General features: G+C 40.6%; 1 protein-coding gene across 2 annotated transcripts; it reads left to right on the top strand.

Annotated features, from left to right (window-relative positions):
- The first annotated feature begins 2,401 nt into the window (after window positions 1-2,401).
- On the top strand, window positions 2,402-18,178 carry fam107b (family with sequence similarity 107 member B). Of its 2 annotated transcripts, none has more exons than XM_026176090.1 (4): window positions 2,402-2,593; window positions 13,898-14,069; window positions 16,859-17,015; window positions 17,181-18,178. In XM_026176090.1, the coding sequence occupies exons 2-4, from the start codon at window positions 13,942-13,944 to the stop codon at window positions 17,298-17,300; spliced, it is 405 nt and encodes a 134-aa protein (XP_026031875.1). In that variant the 5' UTR covers window positions 2,402-2,593; window positions 13,898-13,941; the 3' UTR covers window positions 17,301-18,178. The 2 variants fall into 2 exon arrangements, with proteins under 2 accessions (XP_026031875.1, XP_026031874.1); XM_026176089.1 differs by lacking the exon at window positions 2,402-2,593 and adding an exon at window positions 12,663-12,884.
- Window positions 18,179-18,487: the final 309 nt, after the last annotated feature.

Genomic DNA, 18,487 nt, shown 5'->3' with positions numbered 1-18,487 from the left:
CTGCAAATCTACATAGACACGAGGATAAACAAGCACCATGTGAAAACCTGGAACATAAACAGAAACATCTCTCTTGGATGTTATACTTCAGATAGGAGCGGTGTGAAATTGTGAGAGAGGAAGAGTAAGGATTATCTTTTCCAGGAAAAACCTACAGCTTGACCTTCAGTGTCCAAAACTGTCCACATTAGCTAGTCACATGCAACATTATGGATTGTGTCTATATGCTCAAATGTGTCCACACAAATCTGTCAATGTGCATCTGATAACGACAGTCCTGACATCACAGAAAGCTTCTGGTTAACAGTAAAAGTGGTTATGATGGAAATGTCTGTCCTTTATTAAATAGAAAAGGGGGATTTTTTTACATATTCAAACCACTATTTGGGTTTATCCCATCAGTAACTGCTACACTAAATCTGTTTATCACAATGTGGTTTGGAAGTTAAAAAAAAACTTCCCCAAACCTTTGCTGAAACCAATCTATAGCCACCAAAAACGGATCTGGTGACAGATGTGATATCTTTTCTGATCTAGTTTTCCGATGGTGACAAAGTAGTTTGGTTTGTCACCTTAGCAATGAGGAAGTACCTTCTTCCTCCCTTGGGGCAAAGACTAAACCTCAAAGTTAAAATTTGCTTGTTCTTTTATTTATATAAACCATAGATTATTTCATGTTGGCTATATTCTTGAAATTAAGGCTCAGTTAAGTTTTAAGTTAAGTTTTAAGTGAGTATGGTTGAACATTTTGAGAAATTTTGTACTTTTCCTTTAAGAGAGGTTTGTTAGAATCGAAAGATCAAAGTCTTAACTACACTAGACCTATCATAGTATGATAGTTTCCAAAAACATCCACCACAGTCTCATGTGTAGAGTTTTCTCTCTTCTATGCACAAGACAATGAATATTTTCCAGAATGTCAAAACTGTCACTTTAAGCAGGAGGAATACATCTGAAACAGCATGCTGAGGTTGGCTTATAAAACTCTTTGACAGTCCTTGCTCCGACTTTTGATTTTTCATAGAGATTTTATTCTCTTACATGCAACCGCAGTCACACACTTACGCACATCTGCTTCCTGCATGCTTTCTGCTTTAAGTGTGGTGGTCTCTGGAGGGAGTGTCCTTTCTGCCAGTGACGACCCTTCTCGTGATTCACCCCATTGTTCAGCAGAAAACTCTTAGTCACCTCTGTCTTAGGTTATGACAAGCTTTGTAGGAATGTTTTGCTTCTCTGGACCCCCCTCCTCCCACGTGTTTAGATTTCAAACCAGACCCTTGGGCCATTTTGCGCTTTTTTGTGTGTGTGTCTGTGTGATTTCCAGTAAGCCTGGTCTGGTAGTTGTACAAGAATTTAGAGCTTTATGAAATGGACATCCAACACAATGAGAGGTAGCCAAGAAAAACATAGGGTTTTCCCCCTGAAATAAGCAAGGCAATGTAAAGGGACAGATCACCATGAAACTAGGGGTTTCAGTGAGCCGATTTAACAGAAGGACAAGGGTGGGGGGATAAGAAGATCCACAGGCCCTTTATCAGTAAGCAGATTACTCTTTATCACAAATAATGCTCAGCATACTCATTCTGCAGAAAAAAATAACAGGCAGCAGGCTGATGTGTTGCAATCAAAGAGAAGCTCTGCCACAGAATGGTGTGTCGTAAAGGTCATAAGGACGTTTTTAAGAAAAGCTTTGGGCCCTTTTCCACTCAAAGTGAAAATTGTTGCAACTTTAAAGTACAGAAACAAACAGATTTTTACAGTTACACATGTAATTGGGCCTGCTTAATACACAATAAGTCTGTTATAGAATACCAGATATATTATGTGGATGATCAGGTGTGGTAACACAGCATTTTTGTTCTTACATATTGAGATAATGTCCAAGATCTCAGTTAGCTCATATGAAAGTCAATACATATGAAAACGTGTCCTTAAAAACAAAAACAAGTGTGCTATCAAGCAATGTATTCACATGGGTGATCGCCAGAGTGATTAGCAGCTGTAATAACAGGAAGCAGTTATTGCAAAAGATAAAGAGAATGCACAAAAGGAATAAAAAAGATTGCATATCAGAACTTCCCTAAAACAAATTACAGTTCAATTTATGCTTTTACGAGGCTGGGAAATTTCTGTTTACATACATACATGTTGTGTGTCACACGATTTATGAAGATTTAGTTGTTGATGCCTGGTCCCTCCACGCGTTACATAATTTTTACAAGGCCACTGGCTTTAGATAAACATGTCACCTATAGCCCAGTTTTCAGTAAGAAACCTGGTAACGTTCAATTCGTGCACGCCCCGCCCTGAGCTCGAGGAGTCCCCACTCATCTTCTCTCCGGAGCAGATGAAGAAAGAGGAGGAGGAGGAGCCCCTGTGTGACGTAACTCCATCCCTCCCACCCCGTTTAAATTTACATTTTCTATGGGTCCTGACTGAGTGTATGTGGAGCCGGAGCTAACAGATTCCACAGGGAGACACACCTCAACCCCAAGAAGTGACCCGGAGACGCACCGATGTGGCTCAAACCACTTTGTCACTTTAAATATTAAACAACCCGAGTTGGACAAGTCGCGTCGGCTTCGACTTTGAGGTAGGTGTGTGTGTATGCGCGCGCGTGCGTGCGTGGCTGGAGCTCGTGCTGTTTTTCTCGTGAGCTTGCTTCACAAGTGCACTAACAAAAAAAGCGGCGCGGGTATAGCTAAGCGACCGGTTTGGGGTTTCGAAACTAGAAAGTGTCTAAGGGCAAAGGAGCAAGCCGGAGAAGAGAGAGGATGAGATTGCAGAAATACAAACTCTTGTTTCATTGTCTCCTTTTGTTGCGGCGCATGACTGTAGCCGACGGGACAGTGAGGAACAAACACGTTGAGGTTGTTGTTTCCACACGCACAGACAACAGTTTGGTTTTCTTAGAGCAGGTAGCGTTTGTGGCACTTGATACTTTGAGGAAACAGCAGAGGGGAAAAGCCTTTATTATAGTTCCCCTTCTGTATCTGTGTGAACCTGTGAGGGCTTAAAATGCAACCAATGCAAAGGCTGCATATGGTACTCCTGCTTTTAAGCCAGTTCATAATCCTTTACCCCAAAACCATGTATTTTGTGTTTACAGTTTGTACCACCAGACGTTTGTTTGTTTTTTTCTCGTTGTTCCATTTTTCTTATCAGCTACCATAACCTGTACATAGCACTTCAGTATTTACTGTTGAAAGGAGATCAATCGGAGAGACAAATGACATGCGAAGAGACCACATTTTATGGGTGACTGAATCAGTGAGTCAGACTCTGAGTGGAATGGGACAGGAGTGGTTAGGTCTAAGCACATGGCTTCATTCAGAACTGACAAACTGGCCTGTGCTGTCATCAGGCAGAACAACTGTCATGTGAGTGTGAGAGTGTCTATTTTTAAAGTGGCAACAGGTCTGCAAGTCTAAAACTTGAGGCATTTCTTTTTGATAGTGAATTATGTTTCTGTTAAATTTTAACAACAGTAAGCAAACAGGGCAAACCCCAGCTGGAGCTAGAGGGTTGAGTGTCTGTGTGTGCGCATGTATGTGTGATTGCTGGGTGGAGGCAAACTAGCAGCTTGGTAAATAGTGCAAAGTAGACCTAAGGTGAGGTAGTTTAACTCTGGCGATCTGATGTTTTAGTGAGAAGAGAGGCGATAAAAGCAGGTGGTTTGAGTGAGTTTGTCGCCGTTTAGGTGAATGGCTTCTAAGAGTGTGGTAGTGGGTGTTTGTGCTAAAGGGAGGGGAAAGTTTTGCACATGTGTTAGTCATTTGGAGGAGAGTTTGCGAAACGATTTACATCTGTTTTCTGATCTTTGAACCCCCTCCTTCCTTCTTCTCTCTCTCTCCTGTTTCTCTTACTAGGTCTGTCTTTGCTGTCTTCCCGTAAGAGCTGATGCCGTCACTGTGTATGTGTGCGTGTGTGTGGTGGGTGTTATAACTGAAAAGCTGCCTGCTTCATTATCATTGCACTCAAAGGAATTTAAATATGTGAATGAAATATCTGAGTTTCCATTCTATAATAGCAAGTGTCCATTAGTGGTTTGGTGCATTTCTCAGATATATCATTACAGAGTTAGAGACCATGTCAAGGAGTCAAACCGACCTCAGGAAAATAAAGGTGTTTGAGTCAGGAAAGCTCAAGCTCAGGCCTTGTTGGTGAAGACTACCTTGTACCAAATGTTTTTAAGCATTTAACCCTGTAATTAGCCTGTAAACTAAGAAAGATTTCAGAGGATCTCTAGTAAAGTCTTCAAGCATTTTTACCAAACACCACCTCACTCTGTCCAGTGCCACTTTTAACGTATGTAATATTATTTAAAGCTTTTCAAATGTGCCACAGTGCTCCTGTTTTGATGCTTATGTCATAGGAATACTTTGTTTTTCAAGATGTTTGCTAGAGTAATTTGTTTGGGTCTTTTGGTTTTGTCCTTTCCTAAGCAGGTATTAAAGAATATCAGCAAGTGTAAGGACAGTGTATTCAATCAGCCATCATCTACTAACTGCAATGATTAAATGACATTAAGCATTTGCTAAATAGTTTCCAGGCTTAAAGCCAAAATAGTTGTACTTATTCTAGTGTACTCCTCAAGGTTTAATAATAAAGTTAGTTCAGTGTCATTATATAAAATACCAAAATGTTTGGTTTGCATTAAAGGACTCCTTAAGCCTGCTTTCTTAAAATATGTTTTCTACAACTGTTTTAGAGAGCTGCTTAGCATTTTAATCTGGCTCTACAGTTTTTCAAAAACAATTTGCGCCCGTAAAGGCTGAATTAAATATTATGATGCAACATAAACACAAGTGATGCAATCCAAAAGCAGGATCGACGAAGGATCTTTCACTCGGCTGCAGTTTTGTTGCAGCGGTTTTACAGTTGGCTGTGTCACGGTTCAGGTGCCGAGTATCTTGATATAGCACTTGTGTGGCATGCACATCTGTGTGGGGGGGGGCTGTGGCAACTCAGACATGGAGAGACTTGTTTAAGCATGCTCAATACTGATTTACTCATGAAAGACAGATTAAGGTGCATGGAAAGGAAAGCCTGAAGCAGAGACAAGTTCACACACCTACAGCGATTCTGCCTCTCAAAGAATCCCATTGATTTTCCTGCTGTTACGCCAGAGCTTCAATCACAATAAAGCACCATTACTGTGCTGACCACTTTGCATAGCATTGGAGAATGGATGGCATGCACGCTGACTCTAAATGCTTTTCTCCTTGCGGCTATATCGCGATTGGGAGTCTGAGCTCAATGTATTGGATTAAGCTCATTGTAAGCCCATATCAAGATATATGGTCCTTTCTTTAACACAAACAGGAACATAGCTACACTTCCACAGTAGAAGAGATCCCCATTCTACTAATACTTGAAAATGACTGCGATTTCAAGGTGCGTATACTTGATTTTGGAAGTTTCATCAGGCAAAAGCACAAGATCAAGACTTCTGTCTGTAAAATATGCATGTATAAATCTATTTATACAGGCCTGTATAAATAGATTTATACAGATACATTTTACTTGACGAGCACACTTAATTGAATCAGAGAGAACAAAGCTCCTCATTTAGCCTGTTTTTTTGGATACCTGGGACCCTTATTGTTTCTATATGCGTGTGCCCGCACAGTCAGCTTGCACCCCTGTCTGTCTGTCTGGCTAACTAAAGATTGTCTGGTCGCTCAAGGTAACAGTTGTTTTGGGGGGTTTCTTTACTGGCATGTAAACAAAGGAGAACCTCCCAAATACTCCCTGGTGTGCCCTCCAGCCAATCAGATGTGAGATCCCAGATGGGCTCCGCCAGTAGTCGATGAGGATGGGCGTGCCTGCTCCATATGAGGAAAACAGCAGTAAAGCACAAAGCTTTGAATCTGGAGCAGGAACAGACAACAGAGCCATAACAAAGACTTCTTATTTCTTAGCCAGACAAAACAATTATATATTTTTTATTTTCCTGCATGTCTTTCACACCACTATTGAGACAGACATTGGAAATGTATTTTAAAGTGTGTGTGTGGATCTTTCTTATGTCTCAGTAAGGAGGACCTACATGAAATGTGCGTATATCTCAGCTGTGCCTGTGGTATATAAGTCTGGATCTTATGCATGTGTTGTGATCTTCATCTCTCCACCTGTTCCCATCAGGTCTGTACATATACATACAAGAACATGTGTCAGTGCCAGTTGTGAGCATATAGGCGAGCCTTTTGTATTTGACTAACAGGTGTGACCTCAAATTGTATCCCTTCCTGAAATATGCCCTGAATGCGGTTGTCAGCAGTTTCATTTTAACCTTTTGAAGGAGGAAAAACACCCAAATGTTTCTCACTTAAATATGTCAGTGTTTGAATATATTTAGGTCTCTGTGTCCATACATGTATTTGCTGTTGTGCGTCCAAGGCGATAATCAGTGTGCAGTTTCATCACATTCCCACAGCGTGACTCAAAGTGGTGTCTGTGCCTTTTCAATCCATCCCATTCATCCTGTAATCTGCCTCACCCCGGGGGCTCAAACCGTGCAGCAACAGGAGCCACAGCATGGAACAATTTCAGTTCTGTGCTTAACAGAAACTGTCTAACTCGGCATGTTTCAGTTCAACGAGAGAAAGGTCATAGCTAAGCATAATTACATTTTTAAGTAACATCTTAACAACTAATACATAATATTTTACCAGTATCTGCTTCATCTGATCATGTCAAGACATTTGAAAGATCAGGATACTCTTAAGAGATGGAGCTTGTGTTATCATCAGGCAAGACAAATTGCAGCTGACACACAAAAAGGAGTGGAAGATAACACAGACAGATAAAAGAATTACAGCCACAAGAGACAACCATTTTCAAGTGCAGCTTACAACACAGCCACAAAACTACATTAACAATTGCACATACAGTTATTGCCAAAGTGTATGCCAGTTTTGTTTGTTTGTTTGTTTTAATTGAGAACTAGAACCAGACAGGAGAAGTAAAATTATGCATGTTCCTCTACTTTGTTCTGTTCCGATAGTTGAAATTGTCTGATATAAAACAAATGCATTGGTGGGAAAGAACAGTTTAGTTCCTCATTTAGAGTCGGTATTAAAGCCTGATTTCTGAAGAAATATTTTCCAATATTGTAGTTATAATGAGAGGGTTTGACAAGCTGACATATATTGAGAGATATATTTGTTAATATATATAATAAATTAACCTATTATGCCTTTCCTAATTTTCGACCTCATGTGTACTGATGCAATAGTTGATGGGGTTTGTTTGTTTTTTTTTCTTCAACATGGACATTTTTTTTTTTTTTTCAGATAACGATGTCCTGTTTGCAAATGATCCTTACAAGCCAAAAGCTCGGGCTTCAGACTGCTACTCTTAAATCTGTATTAAGTCACAGAGAGGGGCCATTATTCTCTTTTATTGTGGTCATTTCAGACACATTGTTCTTGCTCCCAGAAAGAACTGTGTAGAGAGGGAGCTGCCCAAAGGCTGTATTTACAACAGTGGATTAACTAGGGAGCAGCACCAAGGCCCAGTTGTAAGCCCTTAGAGCAGTATAAGATAAGATAAGATAATAAGGTTTAATTTTAAACATGCAAAGCTCTTAAAAAATTTTAAAGGATACAGTATCTGCTAAGGCGCTTATTTATTTATTTATTTTTTTGTTGAGATAAAACCAAAATATTTGTGGCTCTGTTGTAGATTATTGTATATGGAGCATAAATATGCTTTCTAACTCTAGTTTGTTTGCAGTAAGCCCATATAAGCTGTTGTATCAAGTGGAAGATTTATCAGACCAATACAAAGAAGCTATCGATATTTTGTAAACTGGAGTAGAAGCCAAACAAAAATAATGTATTTACAGTAAGTATCAAGTTGCCAAAGAGAGTAACAGTAACTCAAATGCCCTGATTGAACCCTTTGGCTGGGAGGCGTATTGGTGATTTTTGTTGTCATTGTAACAGCCTGGTACTGACTTGATACCTCCAGTGTTTTTCAAGCACCCGACGTGCACAGACACATACTGCATAGCACAGCTCATGCCTTTGTCACATGATGCACATTATCCTTTCCTTGTGTGGGTGTTTTCTCCATGTTTGCACATCTGTGGTTTATGAACCCTAAAACCCAGATTGTAAATTCCCATACCCCTGCATCTCCCAAGTGACATCATTGTACTGTGGGAGCAGTCCGGGTGCTTTTGGAGGTCAGTACATGATGAGGCCCCTAAATTCCCCTGCTATAGACCCCCACCCCAAGGCAGAAAACACAAAACAGATCTCAACCCCCAAACTCGGAATACATTTGAGGAGCCCTTTTCAATCTCACTGTATGTTTCTTCTTTGTCGTACTTGGCTAAATATATAATCGCTCCAAAGTTGCCGTGTCTTCACCACTCTGCTCTCTCGGTAGCAATTGTGTGGCACCCTTTCTGACATACCCAGAGTCGTTGGTCTAAGCTGAAACTCTTGATGCGGGTGGCAAGAGTGGTATTTGCATTGAGCTCAGACAAAATCATGCCAGTGGCCATCTTTTCTTCTTATCTTACTGGCTCCTTTGCAATATGATGAGCACTACCTAGATAGTCATTTGAACTCAAATGATTTTACCTACAAATGCAAATACACAAAAAAAAACACACAAAAAATAAATGTGGGTATGTGGTATGTGTTTCAAGATGACAGCTTGAACGTGTTTGTAGGTACAGGAGAGTAAGCACGCTTGCCACAATGACTTATTCGTTGTCATGTGGTAAGGCTGTGAATTATCACGTCTGTACAGGGAGCCCATACGGGAAATTATCTCATGGTCACTGGTAGACCGTCAACTCTGTGATTGACTTTTTCAGTCACTTTCTCTTCACACTCACACACAGGGCCATGCTATCCCACCCCCATCCTCCCTCAGCTGTCCGTTAAAAGCCCATCTATCTCTGCGTTTTAATTAGGGCCTCCCCTATTTATGGCTGAATGGCCGCTTCATTAACAGAGAGGCTAGGAGATTCACATCCGGATCTGTACAGCTTGTGACACACAGCAAGGCGAGAGAGTCTGTGTGTGTGTGTCTGTGTGTGTAAGAGGGACAGAATGGGGTGTGGGGGTTGCTTCAGGGGTATTGATGACGTAATTTCCCCTGAGGGGTGGACCTCCCATCTGTGAGTGGAATATAGAGGATTTGTCCAAAGTAAAAGCAGACTATATGGGACAAGGAAGCAAGATGTATAAGATTAAATGTTAATTTTTTTTTATGGCCACAATCATATGCATCTTATTAAATGTTAATGTGTTGTTGTTTTTTTTCTTTAGCTCATATGAATCTACAATCAACATATGTCAGTATATATGAATATATGGCCTGAATAGCAATTAATATTCAGATTCTTTATCGTATTTAACCAAGAAACACAAAGTCAAACAATACACAGGCTTGGCTCTTCCTAAAATTAGATCCCTTTTTTTTTTTTTTTTTTTTTTTTTTTTTTTTTTGTTTTAACATAAGCTGCCAAAGCCTACATCAAAACTGGATGCTAAATCTCAGATCAGTGCTTTTCTTAAGCCTAACCCCTGTGTACCTTTGTACTGGAAATTGCAAGGGGGGGGATCTTGGCTCACACATGCTGTAGTGGGTGTGGTCAGCTATGTGTTCACTACCAATGACAGTTGATTGCCCAACCCCACCCTGTGGTGTGCAGATCTCTGGATGGTCTGTGCCTGTGTCCTAGAAGGAGAACGGTGGGGTCAGATGGCAACGCAGGCCACCAGCTGCTCTCCTTGCCTTCATTTTCTGTCTCTAAAGCTGCACCAGGAAGAGGGCCGTTTGTGACTCATGAAAAGCTAAACCATGTCATCGTTCAGTATGGCTGTCAGTGTCTTTGCATGCCCTATCTTGTTAGTCATGCTGATAGTCATCTACTTTTTCTTTGCTCCTTAATCATGTTCACATCACTAACAATCCCCTTCATTTGTCTGTTTTTTGTTTTGTTTTGTTTTTGTGTTTTTTTTTCTTAGAGTATCCACAGTATTGTTTTCCCGGCCAGCTTAACATCCCCTTCCATGCTCATTACTGTGCTCTGTTTTGCTTTTATTCTTTTAATGGATGCACATATTTGCGTAAGGTAAGGACTAAGGGTGAATATGCAGGCTCTAAATTAACTGAAAGAAGCTATTTCTGAACCCAACTCAAGAGTCTGATGGCTTTTGTTGTAAGTAACACATTTTTACATGATGCAATTTTTTCCCATTGTTTTCCCAAAGCTAACAATTTAAGCCACATTAACATTGTTTTTAAGGCTTTAATTCAGTGCTAAAATTATTTTAATGTTCTAGCGTCTTCACAAGTCCTGCATCACAGTGCTGTGTCACTAAATTGTGGGTGGTGGCTGATCGCCATGGCAACTTAGAGGCTGTTGAGAAATGAGTCCATATAATGAATGTAAGTCTGTGTGCGTGTTAGCTCATATAGCAAAGCTGGCCATGATGATGCAATTCCTTGGCACAATGCTGGCACTCTAGTCGTTCTATCAGCTCTAATGCAGCCTGCCACTGTGGACTACACTTTCTCACACAGTGCAAACACATTGAACTGCTTCCTCTTTTTTAAAAAAAATAAAATAAAACGACAACAAAAGCAAAACAAGTATCGCTTTTATACAGTGAGAAGAACGAACTTGTGTCAGCAAGATGTGAGTAAGTGTGTGTGTGTGTGTGTGTGTGTGTGTTTAAGCCTCCTCGTGGTTTTAACCTTGTGCACTACTGTTTATCTTTTTGTTGGCATTTTTCCTCACTTAATCAATCAGATATTCCCTGTTACTTAATCCAGAAGTGTGATTACCTACAACACAAGAACAGCTCATGAGGACAGCTGGGAGAAAGAAGTTTCTTTTTCCGCTTTTGCTTTTCTCCTTTCCAAGACTCTGTTCTGACCCAGTTTTCTGTTTCTTCTCTAGTTCCCATTGTTTTCACCAACTTTTTTTTTCTGTCTCATTTTATTGCTGGATGCTCGGATATTTTGAATCATATTAGTACTGCACGCTCTCTCCTGGACATCTTGGGGAATGGAGACTCATTATCTGTGTGTGTGTGTGTGTGTGTGTGTGTGTGTGTGCGCCTGTCTCAGTAGTAAGGGTGTGTCTCCAAAACCAATAAACACAGAGGGATTTAATGGGATTCTTGAAAAAGCAGAAAGTGCTTTTTTTTTTTTTTTTTTTTAAAACTGTGTGTTGTTGTTGTTGTTATTATTATCGTTATCTTGAGATGTGGTGGAGTTGGAGGTGCACATATTAACACGTGCAATCTACTACATACATTTTAGTGGCTGTTAGTGACAATGTTATTTCATTCTTAACCCCACCGATGTGCAAAGCAGCTGCAGTCAGAGGGATCTTAAGGGACAACATGTTAACTTGTCTGTACCCATCTTAGATTTTAGGTGTGCAACTGTAACATGTAGCTTTTTTTTAAAAAAAAAAGAAGCCAGAAGGAGCAAATAAACATGCAGAACCACCGGTGATCAAGCTGACTTTAAGCAGTCCTCGAACTTGAGGTTGTAGGTCCCTTTTGAACTCCTTATGTTACTTCCCCTCTCCCCGGGGGCAGAGAGGAAGCAGGAGCAGATGTGTTAAACGGACACTGTGACAACACTGCCAGTCTGTAAGTTCCTGTACCCGTCCAACTCAGCATTAACAGAAGCCACCCTTTGATGTGCCCATCATGTGCGGGTTCACGCAGCTCCTGATTACAGCATCACGCAGTTCTTCCCCTTCTCACATTTACAATCACTATCACTATTTCCTGTTCCAAAAACAAATGCACTTTGACTGCCAGGTTCCTCACAATATTAGAGTCAGTGATGTCTGTGAAAGTAGTGGTAAACTAAACTAGTGACCAGTGTTATTTATGTTGCTTTTCTAAATTAGTTATATGCATAGGTTTGTGATGGCTACATGGGTTGGTAAACACAGGGTTACTCATCTGAGATTAGAAGGAATTGTTTACAACCATGACAACCAGGCAGGAAAACTGTACTATTACCAGCATATCGTATAATATTCTTCAAGGATGTTTCTGTATCATTTCTCTCTCTCTTTGTTCTGCACCCAGTGCAGCCACACACTAGGTGTTTATCCCAGGCTTCTTTGTTATGTAACTGACATCATTTAGCTCCTGGGGATGCAAAAATATCGACCTCTAGTGGTGACTGTAACTCATTGCGTCAATGCTTTTGAATGCATGTTTTGCCATTGTGTCTGGCACATGCAGTGTGATGCGTCTTTGGAACAAGTAACTGTGATTGGCTGTAAGATCAAAAGCAGCATTCTTTAGTCCTTATCAGTTGAAGAAACACCTGATTATGAGTTTGAGCCATTCGTCAGACCGGGAAACCACGACTTTATTGGATGGTATATTCAGACAATCATTTAGTAGTCGAGTAATTAATAACTTTACAGTTTTAAAGCTAACAGAGGTCGTAAATACATATTGTATTAATAAAGGTAAAAAGTAAAGATAAAGGTAGCATGAAATTTGATAAGTGAAACATTGTGCATAGTCATAAACTGCCAGAGGTGTGTATTAAAAGTGAATGGAACAATGAAGGTAAGGGAGGGGGCAGAGAGAGAGGGAGAGTGAGAGAGAGGGGGCGAGCGAGCGAGGGAAGGAGGGTTTGTGTGAGCTTAGCTGTAAAACAGACTTTGAACTCCAACCAGCTCAGTAGCAGACAGCTGTGCAGAACAAAGCACGACTCCAGCACGAGGCTTTACGAGATACCAATTAAAAAAGAGAGCCAGAGAGGGAAAGAGGACAGCGTGTTTTAATAGCTTTTCTTGGAGAATACATCCCAAATCAAAATAACAGAGATGGCTACAATGTTCAGATACCCCGTCTTTCCTCATCTGCAGGGTGAGTTTATCATTTCATTTTCAATTTATGTAATTCTTTTGCTTTAATTCAAACAGTAGCTCAACAGTGAAGTAGTGAGTCCTTTTTATTTTAGCTTGCAGAGTCGGTGTTTTAAAGAAACACAAGTATCACTCAGTGCATTTGTTGTATGTTTGTCATGCGGTTGGATCCTGGAATTTTTATGCGCATCGTTCCGAAGTTCCTGATTAGTCATTCTTTGAAGTGGAGCACGTGAGCCGTGAGTTCAGATAGGTAGATCGATAACAGTAACTGCTATAAAAGGTATGGTGTTACATGCATACATTGCAACTTGTGAGAGATATTGATCAAACTTGGAGTAAATCACAGCTTTAACTAGAGCACTGCTAAATGAAGAATTAAGTAAAAATATACACCGTGCTGACCCTGAGTACCCCCTGCTATTTCTGTACCGTAGTTTATAATGGTTCATAATGAGGGTTTTTGACATGCTGGTTGTGTGTATGAAAATAGGTGAACACTCCATTCGCAACTGTTGCTAGAAATTTCTACTTTATGGTTTCTGCTCCTTCTGTAAAGTTGACCAAAGCAAACATCTGTTCACATCTGGAGGAGTTCACAGATGTGACTTGGTTTTATTTCAAGCCCACAGACAGCTGTAGGCTGATTCTCTGGGCTAATTCTGTGCTTTAGTAGTTTCTGGAATATTTACATGACACTGTGTGTCAGAAAGATATTAGGCTTTTAAGGGCTGTACCCATTACTGTCCCTTCATTAATATGCATATGTTTCTTATATCATCCATCAAGGGGATGAAATGTTCCTCTTCACTCAGTGTGGAACACTTACGTAATTCCAGTGCTGAGTCCCTTCATCACTATAGAGACCAGTGAAAAACCCTGAGCTCATGCCAGAGTATCTGGCAGATGCTCATATCCTGATTTGCAAGAAGTATGAGATTTCTCATACTGTGTTTAAATCAGTCTCTCTTTTTTTTCTCTTCCCCCCCCCCCCCCCCCCCCCTGTTGATTTAGATCCCTGTGATCCTGGTTTGTCGCTGTCAGCAGGGAGGAGTGTCATGGCGGAACCGGACTATATGGACGAAGACTGTGATGAGCTCATCAAGCCCAAGAAACTGATCAACCCAGTGAAAAGCTCCCGTAATCACCAGGACTTGCACAGAGAGTTGCTCATGAACCAGAAGAGGTCAGCAGATAGAAAAATACCTTGAATCTCACTCCTAGCTGTCACTTGGTGACCACATGTGGTAAATCCAAAACATTTTTTCAGAGAGATTATTTACCTCCCTTTTGTTGATACCAACAGCAAGATTATATTTTATAACGGCAGTTAAGTGTTAAACAAAGATAGCTGCACCCCTATGCCTTTAATAGTCATAGCCATAAAGCAATATTTAAGATTTCCTTATGTTTAATACTGCTAGTATCAAGATAGATAATACTTTATAGTGAGAGGCCACTGAAGTCCAATAGTTTCTAGAACGACAATAAAACATCCCCGTTTGTTTCTGGGTGTAACACAAACTTGTGATAAGAAGGAACGGTTCCACATTCAGGATAATTTAGTTTTATCTTCACTAATGGAGGATGAGTGAATCCAGTAACTTTGCCACTTTCTGCTAATTCCTTTTTGTATCCATGTCAACGACACTGATGCTACCGTATGCCACTGCTGTCAGTGTGGTTGACTTCACTGGTCCATCTAGTTCCCAGCAGCAGTGTAATGTGAGGCTTGGGATATAAAACATTTCATAGAAGCTATTATATATAAAACCTTTGGCAAATATTGGTTATGTAAAAGTCAGAGATATATGCCATGGAGGAAAATCCAGTCGTGGCTACTGATATTACATGAAACAAAGGATTTTATGGGTCTGTAAGTCTCTGAGCATCAATCAGTGTATGCATACGTTTATATCTTAGCATGTTTAAATGCACATACATACTGGGGCCCATGATTGCCCTTTCAAACTCGATGTTTGTATTTTATCACACCATACAGTGCCAGCAGCTTTGTGCCTGAACTATAAATAGCTCTGTAAACACGCATGCTGGTGACAGCTGTTACATCACAGCAGCAGTTCTCCGGTCTGTCTTAAACCAGAGTGTAATGATTAAAGCAGGGCATTTAAGAATCAGGAGGAAACGGGCCAAAGAGAAATGAAATTCTAAAAAAAATAGAAAATAAAAATTTTCGGCTCAAACTGCTGCAAAATATTGCTTCTAATAGTCTAGACAGAGGATTTTGACAAGCATCAACCAGCTTTAAGGGGGAATAAACTTTAATGATTGTGCTTTTATCGTGTGCTGAGGTATAGAAAGCTGGCCTGCAAAGTGGATTAGTCACAGTGATGAAAGTGGGATGGTTGGATGAATGCATGGATGGATGCTTTTATCGTGTGCTGAGGTATAGAAAGCTGGCCTGCAAAGTGGATTAGTCACAGTGATGAAAGTGGGATAGTTGGATGAATGCATGGATGGATGCTTGTAACGGAGAGGAAAAAAAATATGTTATGTAACAGAGATTACAAAACTGTCTCTAGCTGAGGGCCTTTCTCTGCCTTGGCTACCTTAACTGTAATGGCACCTTCCTACACAAACAAAGGAATTTGAGAAATTCAGCCACCATGACTGGCCAGGCATTCTATCAGATGGAGGTAGTGATGTGTGGGATTTTGAACACACATTCCTCTCAGTCTGCCTGAGGGCATGCATTTGGTGGTGGGGTGTGTGCATAGGTCAGTTATTATGTAAACACTGCCCACGGTGAGAGAAGAATGAAGTCAGCATCTTTGTACTGTAGCCTGTCTTACTGCTGTCGCCGACCTTGGCGTCCACCCCTTCTGCGTGAGGGTACTTAAAATCAGCCCACCCAGTCACATCTTGGGCCTTCTGCCCTGCTTCAGCTCACTAAGAGCTTTCTAAGACCCTTACTGACGCAAAACAGGGCATTTAACTGAAGCAGTGACTCTTGATAAAACAGACCCTTGTTGTAAATTAACTCCCACTGCTTTTTGGAACACGGTGAGCTCAGTTATGTAATCGTCTTGATTTAATAATGCATGTAATTAAGGCAGTGCTGTTGCTAAAATGTATCCAGGTAAGGGACGCTGTGTTTTCTTTGAAGACCATCTGTGGCCTGTGTAGATTCAGGCTGTCATAGTGAGAGAAAAATCAGTTGGAGTGTTGGGTTATCTGCATTAAAGGTTTTAAAAAATTAAATCAGTAAAGGGCATGGAGATTGGATTTTTGACCAGGCACAGTATTTTTTTCCCCCTTCTACTGTGCCACTTTATTTGCCCTTAATCCTTTGATCTTTATTAGTTTTTGTCTGTTTATAGATGACTTCAATCCATCTGTTCTTAAATATCCCCACGTCCCAAACTTGCTGTTACCCCCTCAACCCCAAACAACATGTTTTTGTTTTTGTTTTGTGTGTGTGCATTTTTTTTTTCTTGTCATGATTTTGGAAGAGCTTAGCAGATTACATAATATTTTGCATCTTTGCTCCTCAGGCTTTCACTTTACTGAGATGTCTTCACCGAGTTGTGTAACAGTCCCACTGGTTTTGCAGTGACTTAAGACATTTTCCGTGTGTGCCGTATGCTTCCCTGCAATCATTCTTGATACTAAAAGACCAAAAAAAAGGCAACTGGGAAAGAAATAAACAGCCAAGTTCTCACCCATGGTTTCAGCCCACTCTTTCAAAGTCATTTCCTGTGCTGGCAAAAATCATCTTATGCAATTCTTTTTGATGCAGAGCAATCTGCGATTTGCTGGGAATCAGAACTTTCCTGTAACACGATTGCCGTGTTTAATCCGAAAGTCTAATACTAATCTGCATGTCAAAACAGAATAAGGTCATATATTACGCATGAATTTGCATGCCAGTCTCCTTCTGAATGAGGCTTTGCAGTGACATCAGCATGTGTTGATTGAAGCTGACATGCTGTTTCATTGATGGATTCTGCACAGGGGTCTGGCTCCTCAGAACAAACCTGAGCTCCAGAAGGTTCTGGAAAAGAGAAAGAGGGACCAAGTTCTCAAGCAACAGAAGGAGGAGCAAGAAGCCCACAAGAAGAGGAGTGACTTGGAGATAGAGCTCATGAAAAGACAACAGAAACTAGAGCAGGTAAATGATTGATGGACATTGTGTCATTTACACGCTCATAAATCCCAACGTGTACAATGGCTTTTTCAAAACTTTATCTGAGTTGCTAAGCTGTCTGTATGTGTTTTGGAAAAACTTGAGTTTCGTGTAAATGTAAATGTGAATTTAATGTCTTTATTCCTGCAGCTTGAACTGGAGCAACAGAAAATTGAGGAGGAACAGGAGAACACCCCCGAGTTTGTGAAGATGAAAAGCAACCTGCGCAGGACCAAGCAGGAGACCGACGGGGAGGAACGAACCACCTAAAAAAAAAACAAACATCAGGGGTGGCTGGGTCTGGCTGACTGTGCATATTTTTGTGAGCACAGAGGCAACAGGAGTGTGTGTACAAAGGAGAGAGAGTGTGTTGTGTCTGTGGTACACGGTGGTGACCATGATCTTGGACCTGGCTTTCCCAACCTAGCTGTTCCTTCGTGCAGTGAGGAGAGAGACTTTAAAGAATAAAGACCCCCCTCGGTTTGCCTGCAATGGACCACCAGTACCCATACCCACCCAGCAGCACACAGCACCCCCCACAGGAGGACCTAACACATGTTACATGATTTTTTTCCACAAGGGCGAGCAAGCTTTCAAGGAGCTCTGAGGGAGATGCGACCAAACACACACACACAGACACACACACACAGGAGTATTTGTCCCCTATGTTTTTCACTCCTTTCTCCACAGCAAGCTCTCATTTCTCTTTACTGTTATTGATGTTGTCATTGTTGTTGTTTTTTGTTTTGTTTTGTTTGTTCTCACATTCAGAATCAAAAAAAGGAAAAGTGGACACTGGATGGACTCTTGAAGCTGTGTAATGTAAAAGCCAAACAAATGTGCTTTTATTATTTATGTTTGTAGCTTTTAGCGCTGGTATAGGGGAGGACACTTTTAGTCATTCTGTTTTGTTTTGGGTTTTTTTTTGTTTTTTTTGTTTTTTTTTTTAAGTTTGTTTTACTGCATAGTATATGAAGCCAGAACAGGACAAAGGGAGTGCGTGGTTGTGTGAAACACTCGAATTCGCTTTATTTTTTTAAATTGTACACATGCCATTTCCTCAGCTAATGCAATTTTGAGCAATAGTAAAACTCCCAGGCATGAGAGTGACTTTTCTTTATATATTCTGTTGTTTTTGTTTTGTTTTGTATGAATAAAAGTGTTACTTAATAAATAATTTAAGTTTTGTGAGGCTGGTCAATCAGAATAAGCCCTGAGGTGTGTGTGTGTGTGGGGTGTGGGGGGGCTGGGGGTGTTTGTTTATAAACAAACATTTGGATGAAGCCAGGAAATAAACTTGAATGTGTTTACACATAATCCACCCATCATAAACAGATCTGATATCACCACGGCTCCTGAAATAACGCCCTGATAAACTTCTTGGAAGCTTATCCTTATCATCAGCAAAACCATAGATATTAGATATGTTAAATTAGTTGGGCGTGTTCCAACAAAAC

This window comes from Astatotilapia calliptera, chromosome 7 (assembly GCF_900246225.1).
Source record: "Astatotilapia calliptera chromosome 7, fAstCal1.2, whole genome shotgun sequence".
Classification (NCBI taxonomy): Eukaryota; Metazoa; Chordata; class Actinopteri; order Cichliformes; family Cichlidae; genus Astatotilapia; species Astatotilapia calliptera.
The sequence above is the reverse complement of the archived record's forward strand: the minus strand, read 5'-3'. Positions and strand labels throughout refer to the sequence as shown.